The sequence below is a fragment of the Colobus angolensis genome, unplaced genomic scaffold (genome assembly GCF_000951035.1).
Source record: "Colobus angolensis palliatus isolate OR3802 unplaced genomic scaffold, Cang.pa_1.0 Scaffold300, whole genome shotgun sequence".
Taxonomy (NCBI): Eukaryota; Metazoa; Chordata; class Mammalia; order Primates; family Cercopithecidae; genus Colobus; species Colobus angolensis.
In genome coordinates, this window is record NW_012116267.1 from 2,663,468 (window position 1) to 2,688,034 (window position 24,567).

Below are 24,567 nucleotides of genomic sequence, written 5' to 3' on the forward strand. Positions count from 1 at the left end.
ATGGTCTTGATCTCTTGACCTTGTGATCTGCCCGCCTTGGCCTCCCAAAGTGCTGGGATTACAGGCATGAGCCACCATGTCCAGCCTTTTTTTTTTGAGACAGAGTTTCACTCCGTCACCCAGGCTGGAGTGCAGTGACTCCATCATAGTTCACTGCAGCCCCACCTTCCAGACTCAAGTGATGCTCCCACCTCAGCCTCCTGACACACGACACCATGCCTGGCTAATTTTTTTATTTTTATTTTTGTATAGATAGGGTTTTACCATGTTGCCCAGACTGGTCTTCAACTCCTGGGCTCAAGCAATCCTTCTGCCTCAGCCTCCCAAACTGCTGAGATTACAGACATGAGCCATCGTGCCTGGCCTTTCCCTATTTTTCTATTAGAGTATTTGTGGTTGTTTTAAGGGTGCTCGATATAGCTATAGATATTTATATTTTAGTACCTATGTATGTACAGCTAAATATATGTTTAACCAGTTTATGTCTGTCATTTGTCTTTTCATTTTCTCTTTTTTTTTTCTATAACCCAGGTTGGAGTGTAGTGGCATAATCACAGCTCACTGTAGCCCCAAACTCCTGGGCTCAAGGATCTTCCTGCCTCAGCCTCTGGAGTAGCTAGGACTACACATACATGCCACCGTGCCTGGCTGAGTTTTTAAAAATTTTTGTAGAGATGGGGGTCTCACTATGTTTCCCAGGCTGGTCTTGAACTCCTGTCCTCAAGCGATCCTCCCACACCTTGGCCTCCCAAAGTGCTGGGATTACAGGCATGTGCCACCATACCCAGCCTGTCATTTGTCTTTAAACTTTGCTCATTGTATTTTGTGGTGAGAACTTTTTAAGAAAAAATGTTATGTAAACAACACATTAGCACATTCTTGGTATGCAAGATTCAACCATTACAGAAATATTAAATGTAAAATTCCTTCACTCTCCTACCCCAGAGGTAACCACTGCCAAGAGACTGAAGGGCACTCCTTTAGATGCCCTTTATATATTTAATAGTTGCATGTAAAGTTTCTCCCCTCTTTTGGAAAAACGCATCATACTGTAGGATTGCTTAGTGAGTTTAGTGTTGCTTTTTCACATAACAGCATTTTCTCAGTGTCTTTCCATGCTAATACATAGAGTAGAAGTTGTCCTGTATCTTTTTAAATATTTTCATAGTACAGATCTACCGTAATTACTTAACCATTCCTATTAATGAACATATAGGTTGTTCCCTGGAATAAAATTTGGGTTTTTGCTTTTTGTTTTCTGTTTTTTTTTTTTATTTTTTGAGACAGAGTCCCACTCTGTCACCCAGGCTGGAGTGCTGTGGTGCGATCTTGGTTCACTGCAACCTCTGCCTCCCAGGTTCAAGAAATTCTCCTGCCTCAGCCTCCTGAGCAGCTCAGATTATAGGTATGCATCATGTAAGGAACATGGCTGTGCTGCAGCCAGGCAGGCATAGGCAGATGTAAACATCCTGCCTGACTCAGCAGGATTAGAGCGCAGGTGCAAAATTCCATGCATTATATAATCACAGCTATGTAGCCATAACATGGGAGGCTCATCACCTGGCTCTAAGCCACTATTGTGTGTGATGTATATAAGGGCAACACTGACAGTATGAAAGAGCTGCTGAATAAAGCCATGTCCCACCTACCTGCTGCCTCTCAAGTGTTCTTCCAGCTCCCTGACCCACGTCCACCCACTCCAGCTGGGGCTCAAAACTGACATGCCATCACTCCCAGCTAATTTTTTCTGTGTTTTTAGTAGAGACGTGGTCTTATCATGTTGGCCAGGCTAGTCTTGAACTCCTGACCTCAAGTGATCCACCCATCTTGGTCTCCCAAAATGCTGGGATTACAGGCATGAGCCACCACGGCCAGGTGAAAGTTCGGGTATTTTTTAGGTTGCTATGATCTAAATCCTTTAAGTTTCTGTCTTTGAGACCATGCTAAGAATTTCTCCACATCAGTATCATAAAATTATTTAGCCTTAGTACTTTAGTGTATTTCATACGTATCTCATAGCTGACCACGGTTTTCAATTCTCTTCTTAGTTCAGCTGGTTTTCAGTTCATTCTTCTGGGTGCTCTAGAAGAAATCAATTGTGTTTCTGCAAATAATGAGTTTGGTTTTTTCCCTTTTTAATATTTGTGCCGTTCAGTCCTTTTCTTGTTTTAGTTTTTCTCCCATTGGCTAGAACTAGAACACCTATTTTAAAAACTTCTTTTCAACTTCAGTTTGCAATTAAACACTGGGAGAAAAAAGAGAAGTACTGAGCTAATTAAATAGTAACTGTGGCATTGGAAGAGAGAAAACAGTAGGTTGAAAGCTTATTTCAAAGCTAATTGTTTAACTCAGCCAAAGATCTACAGTGTATTTTGTGGAGTTGAGCTGGGGCTGGACTGAGGAGATGGCTTATGTGGGAGGGAGATTTGTCACATGTAAGAAGACTGAGCAAATAAGGAAACATATCGAGGATAATGAGAGCCAGGCTCTTCACAGAGTAGGGAGTTACAAATGCATAAGGGGAAAGGCTGGAATAAATTCTGCAGTATTAGATTAGAATAGGAGGTATTGGTGTGAATTCATGAGTTCTAATATACATGGATAGATGGCTCTAGAAATAAATATAAATATATGAGTATATACACTGCATATGTAAATATGTGTGCATGAAAAGACATTCATATATTTCCCAGCTCTGCCACTGAGAGGAACACAAAGCAAAATCACCCCAGTAGCAATGAGCACACCAGTGCCCACGTCGGAATGTCTAAATACCATTTTCCATTAAAAGGAACCAGATCTAAAACCTCTTTCCAGGAGTACTCTGTGTGGTTTTACAAACATAGGCTCAGAGGACATCTAAATCCGTTTTACAGGTGGGGACACTGAAATCCTAATTTTGTTCTTTTTTTTCTTTTGGTATTGGCTTTCTTAAAGTGACAGGAGAATAACAATCATCTAATATCAACACACAGTGTCTGATATGGTTTGGTTTTGTCTCTACCCAAATCTCATCTTGAATCGTAGTTCCCATAATTCCCACATGTTGTGGGAGAGACCAGGTGGAGATAATTGAATCGTTGGGGTGGCTTCCCCCATCCTGTTCTCGTGATAATGAGTGAGTTCTCACAAGACCTGATGGTTTTATAAGATGTTCCCCCTTCGCTGGGTTCCCATTCTTCTCCTTCCTGCCATCACGTGAAGAAGGATGTGTTTGCTTCCCCTTCCACCATGATTGTAAGTTTCCTGAGGCCTCCCCAGCCATGTGGAACTAAGTCAATTAAACCTCTTTCCTTATTAAGTACCCAGTCTTGGGCAGTCCTTTATAGCAGTGTGAGAATGGACTAATACAGTGTCTCACAATGGCCTTCTGAAGACAGATCGTAGCATTATGTTTCTTTCTCTTTTCTGCTAAGAAAATCAAGGCCTAGAGGCACCGGGCCTGTCTTTGAGAAAGAATCAAGGGAGAAAGGCACAGACCACAGACTGTTTCTGTGATTCCATGTTATTTTCTTCTACAGAAAAAAATTTAAAAAAAAAAAAAGAGAATCAAGGACTAAGCTCTCATTTTCCAATTTACAAGGTAGAAGCCACTTGGTCACACATCTGAAGGTTGTGCAGTATTAGCTCTCATTTTTTTTAAAATAGAAATAGGGTCTCATTATGCTGCCCAGGCTAGGCTTGAACTCCTGGGCTCAAGCGATCTGCCCGCGTTGGCCTCCCAAAGTGCTGGGATTACAGGTGTGGGCCACCGTGCCCGGCCAGCTCTTTGCATGATAAACCAGCTTTTGTTTCTGAGTTACCAAGCAGACCTCTCTGACACCTTATTGTCTTGTGCTTTCTACACAATAGCTACCAGGTGTGTTTGCTGGGAAACTTGTCCATGACCCCAGCCCCCTCCAATGCAGAGAAAGCATTCCCCTGCTTGAAAAGGCAAGACAGGTACTTACATTTTTAATGATCAGTGGGTATCTTGTTACCCGTTGCATAGGCTTCAGTATAAAACTAGAGAGTGGCATCCCTTTACACCGAGGATCCATTGCCAATCTCTGAAATAAGAGATGTTTTTAAATGTACTTAAGAAACTTGCAAAATCCAAAGTTAGTGACATCAATACTAATGTCAGTGAGGACTCTCCACCCATTATCTCATTCATCTGGATGACAACTGAGAGACCTAGGGTTGGAAGGGCCTGACTAGTTACCCTGTCCAGGATGACACACTTTCCAGATGGAGAATGGAGACCCACAGACGTGACTCAGCCAGCAGGGTTAAGCCCTGCACTCCAGATTCAGCATACCTTCCATGGCATGCATAGTTCCTTATGCACAGAGATGAGATTCTGGCTTTACAGAGAATATTTTGTCTGGATGTCTGCAAAAACTTTATAACATTCCCAGGAACAAGAGTCACAAGACTATACGGTTAGAGGAAGAATTCCCCTCACACCCCAGAGCTGCTGGAAGGGCTAAATCTCATTGTCTAGTTTTGGGTGGAGCCCGCACGTGCCTCTGGGAGCTCCAGGCAGGGCTGAGAGACAGGAGCTGAGACACCAGAGGTCAAGACTCCAGTTTCAGGGTCTGGCTACTTAGCTGTCCATGGCTGTGGTCCAGTTTAATAAGCCTTAGAAATGGGCAGCTGCACTGACTGGTGTCCTGAGTCCTGATAACTGTCAGCATTGGGACCTGCTCCAGCTGTGGACACCATCACTCCAGGAAAACCTCGCAGCTGGCAACGACATGCCACACTCCCGCTGAGATGAGGTGGGGAGGGACAATGAGACCCCTGCCCTGGACTGGTGTCAGCAGTTCCCTGAAGTTCAAGTACATCCAACAATGAACTCATCTTGCTCGGGCTCAGGAAGAGCCCAGCCCTTGGCTGAAACCCTAGGTGGTCCATGGTGCCCAGCAGCTCAGCGTCTGCTCTCTTGTCTCCATCCACCCAAGGTCTTCTTCTTAGCAATCTTCCTCCCCTTGGAATGACCTCAGAGTGCCCCATGCCTTGGCTGGCAAGTCTAGGCTGAGAAACACCATGGGAGGCAGAAACAACAAGCTCACATGAGGCTCTGACCAAGAAGAGGCCACGCTTATGCCTCACCACAGTGATTCCACAAGCACCGCTCTAGGGCAGGTGAGGATGGCCTGTCCCCAAAATGCATGAGATCCAAAGATATGCCTGTTATTATTATTTTGCTGTTTATCCATCAAAAGATACCTGTTTCATAGAAGCTATTTTATTCTTTTCCTCTTGTTTTTCTCCAGGAGAGGTGGGGGCTGTTTGAATGGACCAGCATGGACAGCAGAAACCCACCCTGACCAAGGCCAAGTCCCAGAGTTGTAGGTCTTCCAGTAGGATCCGCATTACCTCCCCAAACATCCCCCAGTGGACACCCAACTCTCCAGACCCCTGCTACCCCCAAGGAAGAGGTCCTGGCATCCCACACTGATTCCCACAGGCTGCCTAGGGCTGGACTCCATCAAGCAGAACCAACTGCAAAAGGAATGAAGGGGCCACTGGGAATCCTGGCCATTCCCTCTGCAAGTGAGGGGCAGAGACTGGCAAAGAACTGAGGATGTGGCGATTAAACACAAGAGGAAATCTGAGATCTGCCTGGGCCTTGCAAATGAAATGAAAGATTTAAACAGGCATCCAAATAACACCATCAGCATCTGGAAAACAGATCCTTGAAGACACTTCAAAGTTTCCAAGCCCAGGGCTCGCCCCTCCTCTACAAGCCCACCCCTTTGGTGACAGCCATACTTGCCAGTGAGTGCCAGTCCCCTAAGGCTTAGCCAAGACCCCAGGGCCTATTGGCCTCTAGAGGGAACACGCCTGCAGACTTTTGAATTAGCCCCTCACACGTCTAGCTGCCCAAAGATCACCACTCTGGGGCCCAGTCTCTGCACAGCCTGGCTCCTTACTTTGACGAACTCCTTGAAGTCTGGGGCCTCGTCTGTCTTCTGCTGGATCAGGGCAGCCCCGTTGAGCTGGCGGCTGCAGAAGCGGATGTAGGGTTGCATGTGCGGCAGCTGGGCGCTCAGGATGTCGCCAATCATCTTCACGGGCATCTTCTCCCCGGACATCTTCTTACGGACTCTCAGCGCTCTGCACGGAAACACGGGAAGTGAGCCCCCCGCCTTCACGCTGTCTGACAGCACCACGGCACACTTCTAGGTTGCACAGAAACAGAATGTGTATGAGGGGCACAGACTCAAGGGCCACTAAAGGATCTATTTGGGAGACAAGGAATGGGAAAAGAAATGAGTCTAGGGCTACAGAGAGGTAGCACCAGGGCATTTTTCTTTGGCAGAGTGGCTGTTTGTTACAATTTGTTTTTCTTGTGCAGAAATACGGAGTTTTTTCTTGAGCAACTCAAACGGGTCCCCTATGTTGATGCCTCACTACACCGATTATCGGTGGTGAAAGCCCCAGGCTGATGTGGCCTGAGCACCGATCCTATTTCCAGGAGACACTTCTGCCCAAGGGAAGTTGCTATTGCCAGAGGATGGGGAAGGCTGATTTTTTGACTAAAAAGAACATAATTAAGATGGCAAAAGAACTGCCTTGGCAAAATAACCCCATGAGATTCAGCAAAAGCCAGGTATAAATGACTGTTTGAACTATCCCTGCGATTTGCTCCTTCAATGCTAGAGCTAAGTTAACTAAATTAAGAGGAGTTCAGAAAAGAGGTCTATTGCTATGATAATGGGCCAGTGAACCCAAAAAATGTACATCCTGGAATCCAGGAGAGGTGTTGATGGGACTGGGAAGTGTTTGTTCCGGGGTCTGCCTGCAGAGCTATGTGAGTGCTCAGAGCTATGGTAACTAGGACAGTACTTCCCTTCTCCCAACTTCAACATGTGAACCCTTAACACCAGCATCTGGAAGAAGGGCACGGCACTGAGCTTATACACGGTCAGGACAGCAATGTACTACAGGCAGGACCACAACCTGAAGCCATGGGTGTGTTCAGCTACTCTAGTGAGTGATCATGGGTAGATGGATGGGTAGACAGAACAAAATGGTATAACCTAAGACTTTAACACAAGGCTGGGAGGATGTCCCTATTGAATGCCTTTGGCTGCTTTCATGGTCATGTTGGAGAAGCCTCTGAGGCATGGGGTGGGCTGCTGAATTCCAAGGAAGCTCTGTAATATTTATATTAGGCTTTAAAAACTTCAGATCACTTTCTTTTCTTTCTCCCACATTTTCAGCTAAAATAAAATCCCCTGGACCCGGCAAGCCAAGGAGAGAAACTTAGGGACCATAAATGATGTGGTGTGAGCAGTCAGCGATTCAACCTGAAGTGGATGCCCTCGGGGGAGATGAGCACTGGCTGCCTGGGGTGTGGGGAGCAGTGGCAGCTTGGTGTCCTCAGGATGGCCCAAAGGCCACTGCCCCATTGAGGGGTTGGTGTGAAATACCGCAGCATGCAGAAATGTGCTCAAGGGTGATGTCACCAATGATTTGGGGGGATGAGAGCCCTGAATATCTGTGTTACAAACTTGCCAGGAATGGAAACAGGAAGAAATTCCATCATTCCATCATTTTCCTATGAGGAGTAGTTTTATTAACAAGAGAATAAAAAAGTACTTTCACCCTTTCCTTCTCCTGTTTTGTTTGAGAGAGAGTCTCACTCTGTAGCCCAGGCTGGAGTGCAGTGGTACAATCCCAGCTCACTGCAACCTCTGCCTCAGCCTCCTGAGTGGCTGGGACTACAGACACCCGCCACCACACCCGGCTAATTTTTATATTTTTAGTAGAGACGGGGTTTCGCCATGTTGGCCAGGCTGGTCTCGAATTCCTGACCTCAAGTGATCCGCCTACCTTGGCCTCCCAAAGTGCTGGGATTACAAGCATGAGCCACCGTGCCCAGCCCCTGGCCTGTTTTTTCTTAAAGGATGAAGGAGACAAGAAAAAAAGAAAAGAAGAAAGATCATCTGCAGATAGTGATTGTCTTGAGGAATTAGTTCCTGGGTTCTGCAGACCCACACTTGTAGACTAGAGTTACCCAACCAGCAGACAGGCCTAAAATTAGGCCTGATTTACTATGGACTAGGCACCTATTAGATTCAGTCTTGGGTCTTCATCCAGGATAGTCTACTGTATAGGCAAAGACTTATGAGGACTGCAGGGTGTTACCAGGCCCAGGGATCATGTGACTCAGCTGCTGCAGCCACAGCCCTGAGAGGGGCCACTGGCCCTGCTTGTGGTGAGCTGATTGGCAGTCTCCTAGAAAGGTTAACAGATGAGAGGGCTTGAACTACAAAAGGCAACTGACTGGCTAACGAACGATTCAAAGAGAGCTCAATGTTTGCTGAACACGAGTGTCCCTAACCCTCTGAAGTCTGCAGCCCAAGTGGACAGTCATGGAGTTAGCATTTATTAATGCTTCCTATGTGTCAAACACAGTTTTACATATGTTATTATCCCCATTTCCTATTGGGGAAACCGAGGCACACAGAAATTGACTGACTTGACTAAAGTCACAGAGCTAATAGGTGACAGAGGTAACCCTGGAACCCAGGTCTGACTCCAGAGCCCATGGTTGGAACCACAGCCTCAGAGGCCCTGACCCACCTCCTGCCACGACCACCTCCAAGCTGCTCTGGGCACCTGCCCATCTTTCCAGATGCGGCTGTCCTGCTCCCGCCATTTCGCCTTCGGGCCTTTCCCTGCTGGTCCCAGCCTCCGCCTCTGTACTTCCCGCCCTGCTAGACTTCCCGCCATCCACTCCATGCCCTCTCTCCTTCTCCCAGCCCCACATCCTTTTCTTCTTCTTTCTCACCATCTATCTTTACCCCAAACTGATTTTTATTTTCTATTTTTCCTTCATTTTCTGCTTAAACAAGATAAAATGGAATCCATTCTTCTTAAGTTAAAAGGAAGATGAGTCAAATATTTAAGAAAAACACTTTTTTGAGACTAGCTCTTTTTTTTCTTTTCTTTTCTTTTTTCTTTTTCCATCAAGGGGACAGGAAAGGCTCTTGATAAAAAACAGTTCCCCAAACCTGGGTTGGTCACCCCACCTCACTTTTGCTTCCCTTCTGCTATCATTTCTGTGTGTGTGTGTGTGTGACACAGTCTCACTCTGTTGCCCAGGCTGGAGTGCAGTGGCGCAATCTTGGTTTACTGCAACCTCTGCTCCCTCCCCAGGTTCGAGCAATTCTCCTGCCTCAGATTCCTGAGTAGTTTGTATTACAGGCATGTGCCACCACACCTAGCTAATTTTTTTTTTTTTTTAAGTAGAGATGAGGTTTCACCATGTTGGCCAGGCTGGTCTCGAACTCCTGACCTCCAGTGATCTGCCTGCCTCAGCCTCCCAACGTGTGGGATTACAGGCATTAGCCACCATGCCCGGCCCTTCTGCTATCATTCCTGACAGCTGTCCTGAGGGCCCTGCTCCAGACTCTGGATATGAAAAGGTTCTAGACCTGTGTATCCTACCTTGTCTATGAAAGGCACATGTCTTAGGTCTCAGCTTCCTTGCGAGAGAGCCAGCCATTCGCTGTAACCCTCAGTGAAGCATCACTAGTAGGAAGTCCATGTATCCCAGTTAGCCCTTTTTATTTTCATGTTATATATTTATTGTTGACTCATTTGATAACTGCCATGCCCCCTGCCCCACCCCAAATACAAGGCGTGTAGGATCAGGAGTAGCAGATATATGGCTGCTCACTGGTGGCAGTCCAGGGATTGCTGCCTTAACTTCTCCTTATCCTCAAATGCCTCCCTCTCTCGGCTGCCAGGAGCCTCAATCTCCCCTCATCACAGTTATTCCTTGGCATGAAGAAATGATGTCTGTGCAGCCATGCAAATGCAGCACAATGTTCATTGTCCAGTTTATGATGTGGATGTCCACTCTACATTTCTTTCAAATTTTCTGTATGTTTGAGATTTTTTTCTAGTAAAATGTAGAAAAGAAGAAAAAGAAATCAGGTCCCCAGAAAGCTCCAGTTAAACGCAAGATTTTATCTGGAGGATGAAGACATGAGCCAGTTAGTCCAAACTAGCTAATCCAGGAATCAGAGGAACGGGGATAGAGAACCTTGGGGTGGAGGGGAGCCGGCAGCCCCGTACACATCAGCGCTGTGATCCACGGCATGCCCCTGGGACACCCAATCCCTTGCTCTCAGAATGACCCTGCGTGGTAGGCAGGACAAGCACCATGACTGCCATCTTAATGCCCAAAACAAGTGAGAAGGGGCTGGAGCCCAGACAAAAACTTGGGATGCCTGACTTCTGGGTCCAAGTTTTTTTCCACGGCGGCAGGACTGGGCAGAGTCTCTCTTCTGGGACCTAGGCATCATCCACAGAGCAGCCACCCTACTGTGTGACTTTAGGGAAGTCACTCAGCCTCTCTGAGCTTCGCTCCTTCAGCTGTAACAGGGCTGTCAGTTCCCACCTCCATCGCTGTGGAGCAAGTCAGAGCCGACAGGAGGAAGAAGCACGCAGGCCTGGCCCCCGCACAGCTCAAGAAAGAGGCTGCTTCTTCCCAGGCAGGGCTTAAAAGACAACAGAGAGGTACTGGAAACTGAGACCAACACCAGTTTCCCTCAGGCCAGCCCTGAAGCGCGGGAAGCCCTCTCTAAGGGCTACTTGGGAGCCTCAGACACCTCTCCCGCCTCCCCCAGCCCCTACTGATAGCTGCCCAAGGAAAAAGGTTTTAACTTACAGGTACATTTTCTTTTCTTTTTTTCTTTTCATGAGACAGGGTTTCACTCCCGTGGCCCAGGCTGGAGTGCAGTGGCGCGATCTTGGATCACTGCAACCTCCGCCTCCCGGATTCAAGCGATTCTTCTGCCTCAGCCTCCCTAGTAGCTGGGATTACAGGCGCCCGCAACCACACCCAGCTAACTTTTTGTATTTTTAGTAGAGATGGGGTTGCACCATGTTGCCAAGGCTGGTCTCAAACTCCTGACCTCAAGTGATCCACACATCTCGGCCTCCCAAAGCACTGGGATTACAGGCGTGAGCCACCGTGCCCAGCTATCATCTATGTAAGTGAGAACACTGAGGCCCAGGGACCAAAGTGACCTGCCGGACAACACACAGCCAGAGGCAATAGCGGATGTGAGCCCAGGGGTCTGACGCCAGACCTAAGTTCGAAACTGACACCAGACCTAAGTTCGAAAGGTTTCCACAGCATCAGCGTGGGGGCCAATGAAGTCCAGACCTTCTCTAAAAGCCTGCCTGATGTCACCTTGGATTATTCGTCTTCTAGAGCACCAAGCCACCAGACAATATGTATCCTTCTTCGTGTCCACCTCTCCACACCTCCTCTCCATCCCTTCATCCACTCCCAAACACACGCTCAGGACAGTGGGGACCTGAAATGACTTTATAAGAACAATGCAGAGACCATGTTTAGGAAATGGTGGCTTCCCAAGGACACAGATGAAGATCAGGAATGGACGCAAGGTTCTGGGAGCCTACCCTCCATCCTCGGGCCCAGGAAGTGGGTGGCCCTTCCTCCCAGCAGGGAGTATCTTGCGTCCTGGAGGCTGTGACTTAATCTGTGTTCTAGCAAGTGATGTTACAGTGAGAACGTGGTGGATACAGATTTAAGGTTTTGACTTTTTTTTTTTCCTAAGAATTGGAAGAGACCTTTGTGATGATCGAATCCAACCCCTTCATTTTACAGATGGGGAAACTAAGGCTCAAAAAGGAAAGGCAGTGAGTAAGTCAGAATCCAAACCCAGGTCTCTTGACTCCTGGCCCTGGAGCTGCCTCTGCAAACTGAAGTTGGAAGAAAACACAACCAGCCTTGGGCCAGCTTCCCGGAGTGATCCTGAGGAACTGCTGGCGTTAGGCAGTGAACAGTTCCACACTTTCCCATCTGCAGGGCCAAGAATGCCTCAAAAGACCAATAATCTCCCATGGGATCCCGCGTCCGAGGGAAAGCGTGGAGGGGGCAGCCCCACGCCCCAGGATGCAGCCAGCGCCATCAGGAGCCAGCCTCGTCCTAGCCCTGGAAATTCAGCACCACAGTCATTCACCCAACAGCAGGCTCTGGGGGGCCCAGGCGACCTACTCTCGCAATGAGAGATTCGGAGTGCGTTTCCAGAAAGCATGAAGGCACAAAAGGTTGACGGTGCTTGTGAGTGGCAATGAGCAAAAAAAAAAAAAAAAAAAAAAAGCCAGAAAGAAACACAGGGCAGCATGCAGGAAGGACACACAGACCCACAGAGGTGCTAGTGCGTGAGAGCCGAGGAGGCCAAGCCAGGCTGGGGATTAGAGGAGAGGCTTACTTCAGTAGTTTGATATTACACATAATCAGCTCCTTCCAGTTCACAAAAATCATAGCAACCTCTTTCTCTGTCAGCAGCTCAGACTCCATCAGGGGTTTTTGAAAGATCTACAGATGCAGAAAACGAAGCAGTTCAGAAAGCAGTTAGCTTAAAACTCACACACGCACACACCGATCCGCTGAGAGCAGGGAGAGGGCTCAGGTGTCTGTACCTTGGCTGAGAGGCCCAGAGGTGAACGCCCGCCTTCCTGCAGTTTCTGAAGCAGAGAGCCCCTCCTCTGCCCTGGAGGCTGGAGGGGGGTCCCCAGCAGGGCCTGCGTTGTTTTACAGGGGAAGGAGGCCAGCTGAAGTCTCCAGGAGACAGGTCTTAACTCCACCAGACAAGCAGGGAGGCCGATCCCAAGTCATGCACTCAGGCTAAGCGGTCTCACCTGCCCACTGGGAGGGGGTGGGCCGGTGTGAAAAGCAGGGCTTAAAGATACCGGTGGCTATGGGCAGTCCCTTCATCTGCACAGGTAAACCGAGGGCATTCTGAGAGGAGCAGCCCAGGCGGCAGGTCCTCTAATAAGCCAGTGGCCACCTCGGTGACTGACTCCACTGCTGTGTCCTCAGCCTCCTGGGCTGACCCTGGACGGACCCAGTACTTGCAGGCCCACTATAAGGGGTGGGTGCCGCCCTTCTCCTGGGCTCTGGAAAATGAATGAGGCCCTCCAAGCTCTGTGTGGTTGGGCAACTCGCAGTAAATCACAGATCTCAGTGGAACCCCGTGTGGTAGAGCGCCCGCCTGCAAAGAGGTCATTTTCTCCCACGGGAGGCAGGAGGCACTTCGGAAGGCTCTTTAGGGAAGGGGATGGCCCATCTTCGACATAAACTTGGCTGGGCTGCGGCTGCTCCCTGGGAGCTCTATCCCACAGGAATCCGTGAGCCGACGTTGAACCTGGCATGTTCCAGGGCAACCACATACAGTGGTGCGTTTTGCAGAGTGCACAAAGGAGCCGTATCTAACGGGTGACACTTGCACCCTGGACATCCTGAACTGTATATTTAATAACAGTCAAACACCTTGAGAAAAGGGTACCTTTTTGAATTTGCATCAGTGCTTCCTAAGTGTTAATGGTGGTCCTGAGGCCAACACCTCACCCTGTACTCCTCCAACAGCAGCCAGCCCTGCTGTGTCTTTCCTGGACGTGAAGACTATCAGACAAGATGGTTTCACACCCATTTGTTGTGGTGGTGGTGGTGGTTTCCAGACTGTCACAGCACTTTCCAAATTGCAGGTCCATCTCTGCAAATCCCTGTCTCCTAACATGGCACCTTCCCATGGATGTGGACAAAAAGGCCTGCTGAGCAGCAGGGGCGCCTGGCTCCGCGTCTCCCCATAGTTCTGGCTGGGGTGGCCAGGGTCCTTCTGGGAGGACTGACAAGATGAGGAGCCATCACCTCAGGTCAGGGGGTTTTGTGGGGGCCTGGGAGGAAACGTTGCCATTCTCAGTGACAGGTTTGTCTCCGGGTAATATGTGGCAGGAATGACTCCAGATGGCAGCTAGATGGCCCCCATTTCCAGATGCAACATGGCAGGCCAGGAGGGCAGCGTGGCTGGCTCCATGGCACCCCCTGCTTGGTGGCTGAGCTGCAGCCACTCTGAGTAAAGCACGGACTCCAGCTCTCAGTCCACATGACTCCATTCATCAACTGCTCAGGGACTCACTAGACCTTGGCTAAGTGATCTCTGTCCCTCTATGGGAATAACTCAATGTTGGCCACAGATAAGCAACGAACCATCTCTGCGGTCAGAATCTCCTAGAGCATTTGCCGTCCGGATGCTCCCCAAACATCAGAAAGTGCCTTGAGCTCAGAATCAGGACGCAGACCTCCTCAGCAGAACCCTGCCCACTCCCTCCCTCCTCGCTCCTTGCCGTACCCCCTGCCCCCCCAGTTCCCTTACCTCTGTGACCAGCTGCAGGTCGTTCACGTAGTTCTCCTCTGTCACAATGAGCTCGTGGATGTATCCTTGTCGCTTTCTTTCAGTTGGGGTCAACATATCCAAGAGGTGTAAGTCTGAACACCCTGGAAAACACAACCATTTGGGAGAATTTAGCACAGTCTCGGGAAGCCCACACTTCACATGGAAGATCCTTGTGGCTGCTGGGCCCTGAGGCCTCGCTCCAGTGCCGCAGGGTCGTGGGCTGAAGTGTGTCCTCCCCAGTAGTATGTGGAAGCCCTTCCCCCGGTACCTGTGATTGTTACCTTATTTGGAAATAGAATCTTTTCATATATATAATCAAATGAAGATAAAGTCATACTTGTTTGGATGAACGGAGGCAAGATGGCACAGTTCCGGGTTCTTCACGGTCAACTTTCCCATGCCCAGGAAAGACACAGGTGGACTGTGCAGGCGCAACCCGACCTCCGAGGGAGAAAAACCGGAACCCGCCTAGCCACGCCTACCGCCCGGCCCCTGACCCGCCTATGTCCCGCCCACTGCCCTCCCACTCCCAGGCCCAGGACATAAAAGCCGCTCCCGGCGGGTGCGCTGGGCGCACTTCCTCAGCCCCCACTCCTGTCGGGACTGTAGGAACTCCGCCCGAGAGCTCCCCCGGGGGACTCTCTCGGCCTCCTTTGCCGGAGGCCGACAGACCTTGCCCTCCACACCTTCTTCCCTGAAGCTAGGTGACCAAAAAAAATAAATTTACAGTTTTGCTCCTAGCCTTGCCTACTTGCTGGTCCTTTAATACTGGCTCTGGTGAGCCTGGAAAGCAAATCAGTTTCCTGGAAAGCAAATCAGTTTCCTGGAAAGCAAATCAGTTTCCTAGAAAGCAAATCAATACTCAGGGTGGGGCCCTGACCCTATATGATCAGGGTCCTTATGAGAAGACACAGAGACAGATAGGCAGGACCTGGAGTGATGTGTCTCCAAACCAAGACACACCCCGAGCCTTCAGAGTGAGGCTGGCACCTGCCAACACCTTCATTTGAGACTTCTGGCCTCCAGGAATGTGTGGCAATACCTGTTTTAAGTCCCTCCGTTTGTGGTGGTTTGTTAGGGCACCCTAGAAACTGACACAGGCGGCACACTCCTGCTTCATCAGAAACACGAAAATAATGTGAAAATAAAACACTCAGTGATGACTGGCCAAAACTCCTGAGGGCTCACGCCATGTCAGGTGGTGAACTGCATTTAATGCTCAAGTATTATACTAGAATTATCCCCATTTTACAGACGAGGACACTGAGGTTTACACAGGTTGACCGGCCCCAGGTCTCTCAGCTTGGAAGTGGTGAAGGCAAGAGCCAAACCCTGAGACTTGGGCTGCAGGGGCTGTGCTTTATCCCCGAGCTCCAGGAGGCCACGGGTTATCCATGTCGAGGTTGGTTTGTGGAGGATGAGGTGGCTGTGCTGAGGCTCTGATAGTCCTGGGGACCAGGCAGATGCAGGGTGCCTCCTGACAGCACTGGGCACACTCTTCTGGACAATGCTGCTACCTCGCCCCTGGGGCAGCTGAGCAGCAAGCCTGCCACAGACAGGGTAGTCCCTCCCACTACAGAGAGCCTGGCATGAGACCACCAAGGAGGCGAGGGCTGCCCGAGGGGGAAGGGCTACTCTGCTGCCCTGAGATGGTGACCGCACTGGAAGTGGGGCTAACTCATGACCCTGCTCACTTAGCTTGTTATCTGGGGTTTTGTTTGAATGTTTGAGCCTCCTGCCCCAGACACACTGGAATGAGCAGGAGGGAGGCTTGGTTCTTGGGCCCATCCCATGTGCAGGCCTGGGCCCACCTCTCCTTTTTGTCAGAAGTTCTTTATTTAATCACAGAAGCCAGACTTGGAAGACAGACCCAGAGGTGCCCCAAATGCAGGTGGGAGGGTCCGGGCTGAATCCCCTTTACTTGTTCTTCCCATCCTCTCTGTTCCCCTCAAGGGGGAGCAATGGAGCACAGTGCAAAAACCCCTGCTGGGGACCAGTGGTTGTCAAAAGCGTGGTCCCCAGGCTGGCAGCATCAGCGTCACCCAGGAGCTCGCTAGAGATGCCCCTGCTGAAGTGACTCTAGAGTTGGGGACTGGGCATCTGTGATGTAACAAGCTCTCCAGGGAACTTTTTTTTAGGTGCACTGATGTTCGAGAAGCCTGTTCTGGACTAGCCGGGGTTCCTTGAGTTTCCATCTTCCCTCGAGGGAGTTATCTGAGGTCATGACTAATCTAGCCTATATGCTGAAAGCTTCTGCAAATCGTATGGTCCCTCTGGGGCAAATGATATCAGAGCTTTCTTGGCAATTGCTTTGCTGCTGTAGAGGTTAACTCTCGGGTTGTGGTGCTTCCAGCCCTTGGTTTTGTCCCTTCTCTGGGCCAATTGTTCTTTCTGGATGCCGTAGCTTCTCTTGCTGGGACAGGAACATCCCAGGACCAGCAGGAGGATGCTGGGAAAGTGGCAGGAATGAGCCATCCTTATATCAACACCCTGACCTCACTCGGAGTCCCCTGCCCTGAGGTCAAGCAGAATTCCCCAGGGCTGCGCGGTGAGCTGGCACCTTTGCACAGGTCTGCAGATGCGTCTGAGCTTGGGCCCTCTGCTCAGCCACAGGTTTGGCCCAACTGTTCTTCCTGCCTCAGGGCATAGATTGTCTTTTATTAAAACAGCTGCGCCAACAATGAACTCTCAGGAAGGAGGCAGGCCACGGGGCTCACTGATTCCGTTCAGCCGAGCTGCTGTGTGAGCTCAGGTTTGCAGGAAGCTAAGTGATGTCTCCGAGTTCTTTGACTTTTATTGGGAAGGTCACCCAAGAGACACTCGAGTCTGGGGGAAATGTATCTTGTTCCTACCCTTTTTTCCCCCCACTCTCCTGTGAGGGAGTGAAAGGGCCCAGGCCTCAGGTCATTTCTTGTTAAAGGGCTGAATGCAGCCCCTGCATCAGGCAACCTGGATGCCCTCTCACGGAAGCAGAGTCCCTGAGTGTTCAGGACGTTCCATTCTGCAGGGAGATTAGAATACTGACGCAGAGTGGTAGCTCTAAACGTCACCGCGCAAACACGGTGCAGTGACGTTCGCAGCCACAGAAACATCAGGCCAGTGGTGGCCACTGGCTGGGCCAGTTTTCTAAATGTCCCTTTGAGGATGTCCCACCGTTGCCTTGGAGAATCTGAGGGATGTTATGGGTTCTTGCTGCAGCGAATACACGTGTACAGTGCACACATTTAGGGCACACTTTTATCGGGTTCACAGGCCCTTTTGAAGACTGTTCATAGATCTTACTCATTCATTGGGCAAATATTTACTGATGTCCTACTATGAGGCTGGGACTAATCACTCTGGGTGCTGGGGATTCAGGACAGAAGAGGAGAGGCTCCTGCCCTCCAGGGTACAGCTAAGAACCTGGGGGTCTGGTGGTCCTCAACAGGGGGTGGTACTGCCCCGCCCTCCGCTGAAGGTGGTACTGCTCCCCACCATGCTGAGGTCAGTACTGTCCCCACTCCGCAAAGGCTGAGGTTGCACTGCACCCCACTCCAGCACCAGGGCTGAGAGTGTGTTCTTGGTTGTCATAGTGGAATCTGGCAGGCTGGCCAGGGCTGCTAAATGACCCACAACATGCAGGACACAGAACTGCCCACCCCAAATGCCAGTCGAGGAACACCCTGTAGAGAAACACTAGCGTTACTTGAAACTGACAACCCGACCAGAGTTCCAGTCTGCAGCACGGAGGTGCGAGGGGCCAGCAGACACGCATAGAACGACGTGGAATCGGAAAGCAGGACCTATGAGGAAAAGTCCTGGCTTGCTTTGGATTTCAGAAGTTCTTCTGAGTCTTCAAGTTTTACACCGTGCAGGTTGTGAAGAAGCTCAGAACCAGAGCAACAGCAGAAGGCTCAGGGTAAATTTGGGCCATTTGTCCAAGAATCCTAGGAGCCTGGGGCCAGTTGGGGACAAGGTGGAGGGCTGCTGCATGGCCTCCTGCTTCAGGTAGCGTTGGCCTCTGGTCCAAACACTTTGCAAGGCCCAAGTCAGAGCTGATGGAGCTTGGAGGTCAGGGGAGGCTCAGGGCAAGTCTGGGCTGCTTGCCCCCACCAAATTCCACCTCTCGCAGGTCCACCTACCACCCTGCCTAGAGACAGGGGGATGGTCCTGATGGCCTCTGGAGAACACAATGAAAAGCAAAGGTTTTGTGGGGAGAGTCTTCTCTACATTAAGTGCCAACGATGTTGGCTTGGAATTGTCTTTTTAGCCATCAAATTGACCCATGGAAGGCTGTTTTAAAACTTGCTGGTGAATGCCAGACCAAGAGAACCATTAAAGATTTGAAATAGGCACTTTGAACTCAAAAATATCCTTCCTTTGAAAATTTAATATTTAGAAAAACAAGCGAGTTTAAAAACTCCATTATTCAAAGTAGGGTGAATGGAAAAGACATTTCAAATAAAAGCGTTTTCTTTAGGGGTGGAGGGATGTGGACCTTTCCTCCTTTGGGTCCTAGGATAAACATGGTTTCTGGCCCCCTTTTCCAGGGAAAAACGAGAGGAGAAAACACATCAAATGGTTTTCCATGAACATCTTGGTGTGACGGAGGGATTCTCAAAACTAACTGAAATCCACACGCAGCTGAAATAATATTGCAAATGACTCCAGGCGGTTACAAATGATCCCCCATTACAGCCCACATAAAGTTCCTAATCTATGTGCCGTCCCTTAGAATGTTGTCTAGTTAGACACATTTATGAAATGGAGAGAGATGTGATGGCCTTCTGGAAGGATTTTTTGAGTCTAGGCCCTGGAGGAAATCATGGAGAAAAAACCTTACCAATGAAAGGTCATCTTGCTTCCCTCAACTGATATTCGTATGAACAGCATCATTTCAAGAACTTGTTTTATTATAAAAGTAATACACAAACACACGCTGATTATTAAAATTTCAAGGGCTACAGAGCATTCACCCATCTCCACACCTCCAATTATTCTACCTTTCCCAACAAGAAAGCAGAATTTTGAAAACGAAGCCAGCCCTCGCAGCCAGTTGCCCATTGAGCAAAGCAAATAAACAGACCTTGTTCCTGTATGAAAGGGGCCAAAATATACAATAAGCTGGTCCATAAATATTTATTAAGTTCCTCTGAAGTCCAAGAGATGCAGAAATAAGCAAGATACTGTCCTTGTCCTCAGGCAAACTCACGATCTTGGGAGAGACACAACAGGAACATTAAATTTAAAATATTAATAGCAAGCAGCTGGGCTTGGTGGCTTATGCCTGTAATCCCAGTACTTTGGAAGGCAGAGGCGGGTGGATTGCTTGAGCCCAGGAGTTCATGACCAGCCTGGGCAACATAGTGAGACCGTCATATCTACAAAAAATTTAAAAATTAGCCATGCATGTTCTTAATCCAGTCTATCATTGATGGACATTTGGGTTGGTTCCAAGTCTTTGCTATTGTGAATAGTGCTGCAATAAACATGTGGCACATATACACCATGGAATACTATGCAGCCATATAAAGGGATGAGTTCATGTCCTCTGTAGGGACATGGATGAAGCTGGAAACCATCATTCTGAGCAAACTCTCGCAAGGACAGAAAACCAAACACTGCATGTTCTCACTCATAGGTGGGATTTGAACAATGAGAACACTTGGACACAGGGTGGGGAACATCACACACCGGGGCCTGTCATAGGGTGGGGGGAGGGGGGAGGGATAGCATTAGGAGATATACCTAATGTAAATGATGAGTTAATGGGTGCAGCACACCAACATGGCACATGTATACATATGTAACAAACCTGCACGTTGCACACATGTACCCTAGAACTTAAAGTATAATAATAACTTTTTAAAAATTAGCCATGCATGGTGGTACATGCCTGTAGTCCCAGCTACATGGGCGGCTGAGGCAGGAGGATTACCTGAGCCCAGGAGATGGAGACTGCAGTGAGATATGATCGCATCACTGCACTCCAGCCTAGGCAACAGAGCAAGCACCTGTCTCAAAAGAAAAAAAAAAAAAAGAAAAAAGAAAAGAAACGAGAAAAAAAAAGAAATTAAAATAGCAAGCATTAAAAGAAGAGCCCAGGCTGCGTGGGGTGGCTCATGCCTGTAATCCCAGCACTTTGGGAGGCCGAGGCAAGTGGATCACATGAGTTCAGGAGTTCAAGACCAGCCTGGCCAACATGGGGAGACCCCGTCTCTACTAAAAATACAAAAATTAGCTGGGCATGGCAGCAGGCACCTGTAATCCCAGCTACTCAGGAGGCTGAGGCAGGAGAATCGCTTGAATCCAGGAGGCAGAGGTTGCAGTGAGCCGAGATTGTACCACTGCACTCCAGCCTGGGAGACAGAGGGAGATTCCGTCTCAAAAAAAAAAAAAAAGCCCGTGTGCTGTGCTGATGGTGGAGACAGTAGGACCTCAGAAAGGAGCAACTCCTCATGCTGAGGGGAGGCTTCCTCGAGGGCCCTCCTGAGGGGCTGGGTCTCCATATGGCTGGGGAGGTCAAGACCATATGCTGGGGGGTATGGCACCAGCAGGAGCAAGCCTTCACCCAGGTGCCAGGTCAACACAGAGACACTGCAAGAGATAAGGTGGAAAGCAGGGAAAGGCCAGATGACAGGGTGATGGGGATAGTGATGCCAGAACTAGAGTTCAGAAACAACATGTGGAAGGATCCGGAGAGAGAGCAATAAGCAAGCCCAGGCGATGGCTTTCATCTTTAAGGGAAAGGATCTACCAACGTCTCTGGGGATGTTCAGCCCAAATCCTCCAGCTAAATGGCCCCGGATCAGCAGGATCTATGCTACTTGGGCTCCTAGAGGTCCTGTCTATACTGCAGGCTTCTCTCCATGGCCCGAGTCTCTCCTGCCAGGTGAGCCCATGCACCCCAGGGCTGCACTGGCTTCTCCCGGGCAAATTAATCTAACTGCACTCCCTTCAACATCCTGGGCCTCTCCTGGCAGGTGTGGGGTGGCCTGTCGTGTAGGAAAAGTAGATGAAGCCATGTGGATGTGACGTGAAGAAAGTTCTCTGGCCAAACACTATGTCCATTTACCCTGCAGCTGATGTCTGAAACCCCAGCGTTCTCCAAGCCATGAAGTCGTGTCCTGCTGGGAAGCAGCATCTGCGCTCGGCCCTGGGGTTCGGTGAGAAGGAGGCAGGCCGGGTCCTTGTCCTCTGGGAGCCTGCTGCTTGCTAGACCTGGGCGTCCCAGGCCAACTTGGATCCTTGCTGAGTTGCAGGCACTTCACACAGGGTATCACGCCAAGCAGTTATCAGTCCTTGAGACCTCGGAGTTGCAAATCCTCAAGACGTGATTTTTATAGGAGTCTGGAGAAGCCGATGGGCACAGAGGTGAGGGGGAAGGAAGGCCGCCGATGGCACCAGAGACCCTCATGGGTCCAGCAGAGCTCAAGCATCCACCCCAGCCTGTCCTGGGGACCCCTCTTGCCCCATGCAGCTGGGTCCTCGGGAGGCTTCCACTCAGATGTAACCCAGATGCTTAAAGTGCCAACGTAACTCCAAATAAGCTTTGTTTTCTCCCAAGGAGGGGAATCCAGTCCACAGGGGTTGCCAGGCAGTTTAATGACTGCTGAGAAGTGGTGAAGATCAAATTCTTCTTAGGGATAAATCATCTCTTAATTTTCCATAAAAATGCACATTTTGGAGAGAGAAAGGGCGTATCATTCATAGCTTTATAATGGGCGCTGGAATTCCTGGCACAGCTCTACATCCTCCATGGTAGGCATGCTTCAGCTCATTCCAGGCCCCTTTCAAGTCCCACCCCGGGTTTTCCTTCTTTCTGACTTCCTGCTCTCATTGTGCCCTCTCCTGTAGTATGAGTAGCTCCTGTTAATAAGTTTCTTTGCCGGGCGCGGTGGCTCAAGCCTGTAATCCCAGCACTTTGGGAGGCCGAGACGGGCGGATCACGAGGTCAGGAGATCGAGACCATCCTGGCTAACACGGTGAGACCCCGTCTCTACTAAAAAATACAAAAAACTAGCCGGGCGTGGTGGCGGGTGCCTGTAGTCCCAGCTACTTGGGAGGCTAAGGCAGGAGAATGGCATGAACCCGGGAGGCGGAGCTTGCAGTGAGCTCCAGCCTGGGCAACAGAGCGAGACTCCGTCTCAAAAAAAAAAAAATAAGTTTCTCTGGTACAAAGGCAGACTGGAGTGTTACAATGAAAGTACAAATGCATTTTGATTGGAATACGAGGGCGGAGCCTGTTGGTTTTGTTTTATTTGTATTTTTAACTTTCGTGGGTACATCGTAGGTATATATATCAGTGGGGCACATGAGCTATTTTGGTTCAGTAATGCAATGTGTAATAATCACATCGTAAGAATGGGGTATCCGTCCCTTCAAGCATTTATCCTTTGTGTTACAAACAATCCAATTACACTGTTTTAGTTGTTTTTAAATGTACAATTAAATTACTATTGTAGTTCCTCTGTTGTGCTATCAAATACTAGATCTTTTTTTTTTTTTTTTTGAGACAGAGTCTTGCTCTGTCGCCCAGGCTAGAGTGCAGTGGTGCAATCTTGGCTCACTGCAGCTTCCACCTCCCAGGATCAAGCAATTCACATGCCTCAGCCACCTGAGCAGCTGGGATTACAGGCATGTGCCACCATGCCCAGCTAATATTTGTATTTGTAGTAGAGATGGGGTTTCACCATGTTGGCCAGGCTGGTCTCGAACTCCTGGCCTCAAGTGATCCATCTGCCTTGGCCTCCCAAAGTGTTGGGATTACAGGCATGAGCCACCGTGCCCGGCCAAATACTAGGGACTTTTTGTTTTTGTTTTTGTCTTTTAGACAAGTTTTGCTCTGTCACCAAGGCTGGAGTACAGTGGTACAATCTCAGCTCACTGCAACCTCCGCCTCCTGAGTTCAAGTGATTCTCCTGCCTCGGCCTCCCAAGTAGCTGGGACTACAAGCACATGCCACCACGCCTGGCTAATTTTTGTATTTTTAGTAGAGACAGGGTTTCACCATGTTGGCTGGGCTGGTCTCAAACTTCTGACCTCAGGTGATCCACCTGCCTTGGCCTCCCAAAGTGCTGGAATTACAGGTATGAGCCAATGTGCCCAGCCAAATACTACGTCTTATTCAAGGGGGCCTGTTTTGATGAGAAGGATTTGAAAATATTTAGCAGGGGAGGAGGAATTTGAGTTGGACTTCAGCAGGCTAATATCGCTGTTGGGGGGGCTGCAGGCAGTGGTTAGGGATTCAAATGGAGGAATAATGGGAGTAAACAGAAGTCGGAGTTGGGGGTGTGGAGCCCTGGTGGGCAGGTGCAGAGGAGGGAAGCAGGCTCTGCGAGCTGGCGAGTCCTGGGCGTTAATGTGGAATGCCACTCGGAGCTCACAATGCCGGGTGCTGCACATGTGTGAACTCATGGAATCCTCACCAGGAATCCTATGTGGTAGCTATACTGTTGTTATTCCCCACTGAACAGACAAGGAAACTGAGGCACAGGGAGGGTAAGTCAGTTGATAAATGGCAGAGGGAGTCTGACCCTAGAGCTCAGGCTCTTCTCTGGAGACCTCTTCCTCCTCGCTGGTGCGCTGGTGCATTAGTTTGCTCAGGCGGCCTTAACAAAGAACCAGAGACCCAGCAGCTCAAACAACACGTATTTTCTCATGGTTCTAAAGATACAAAGTCCAAGATCAAGGTGACAACAGGGCTGGTTCCTCCTGAGGCCTCTCTCCTTGTCAGGGTCTTTCCTCTGTGCACGCAAATCTCCAGCATCTGTGTGTCCACACTTCCCCGTTATTAAGAGCACCCATCAGACAGAATTAGGGCTCACCCTAACAGCCTCGTGTTCACTTCATCACCTCTTCAAAGAATTTATCTCCAAATGAAGTCATATTCTGATGTCCTGGGAGTTAGGGCTTCAACGTGTGAATCGGAGGGACACAGTTCAGCCCTAACAGGTGGGGAAGTCCAGTCGAGAACGCGCTGGCAGCAGAGCTGGGAAGGTCTTCGCTGGGTTTCAGGGGATCAGCGTGGCAGCTGTGTGTGGGTGGCATGGATGGGGTTGTGGCCCTGGAGTTTGGCCGCATACTGGGGTCACCCAAGGAGTTTTTAACAATCCCAGTGCCCCTGCTGTACCCCAGACCAACTAAACCGGACTGGCTGGAGTGGGGCCCAGGCATCTGTTATCTGTGAAGCTCCCATTGTGCAGCCAAGAGATCAGAGGAAAGATGGCCTGGAAACCAAGACACCTGGCGTGGAAAGGGAGTGGGATTTGGAAACCAATCTGTCCAGGCCCAGGGAGCATGAGAGCTGCCACAACTGCTGAACTGAATCCAGCCCATGGCAGGCCACTCAAGCCATTGTCTGAGAGGCTCA

The 24,567-nt window shown here is 49.5% G+C and overlaps 1 protein-coding gene across 1 annotated transcript in view; it reads right to left on the reverse strand.

Moving 5' to 3' along the window:
• Nucleotides 1-24,567, reverse strand: part of ITSN1 (intersectin 1 (SH3 domain protein)) — a 199,682-nt gene that overhangs the window by 18,331 nt on the left and 156,784 nt on the right. The window contains exons 30-33 of the mRNA XM_011950058.1: nucleotides 14,196-14,317; nucleotides 12,252-12,358; nucleotides 5,922-6,105; nucleotides 3,951-4,049 (exon numbers count right to left, since the gene is read on the reverse strand). Of these exons, the coding sequence (XP_011805448.1) occupies nucleotides 3,951-4,049; nucleotides 5,922-6,105; nucleotides 12,252-12,358; nucleotides 14,196-14,317 (512 nt within the window). The remainder of the gene's footprint in view (nucleotides 1-3,950; nucleotides 4,050-5,921; nucleotides 6,106-12,251; nucleotides 12,359-14,195; nucleotides 14,318-24,567) is intronic.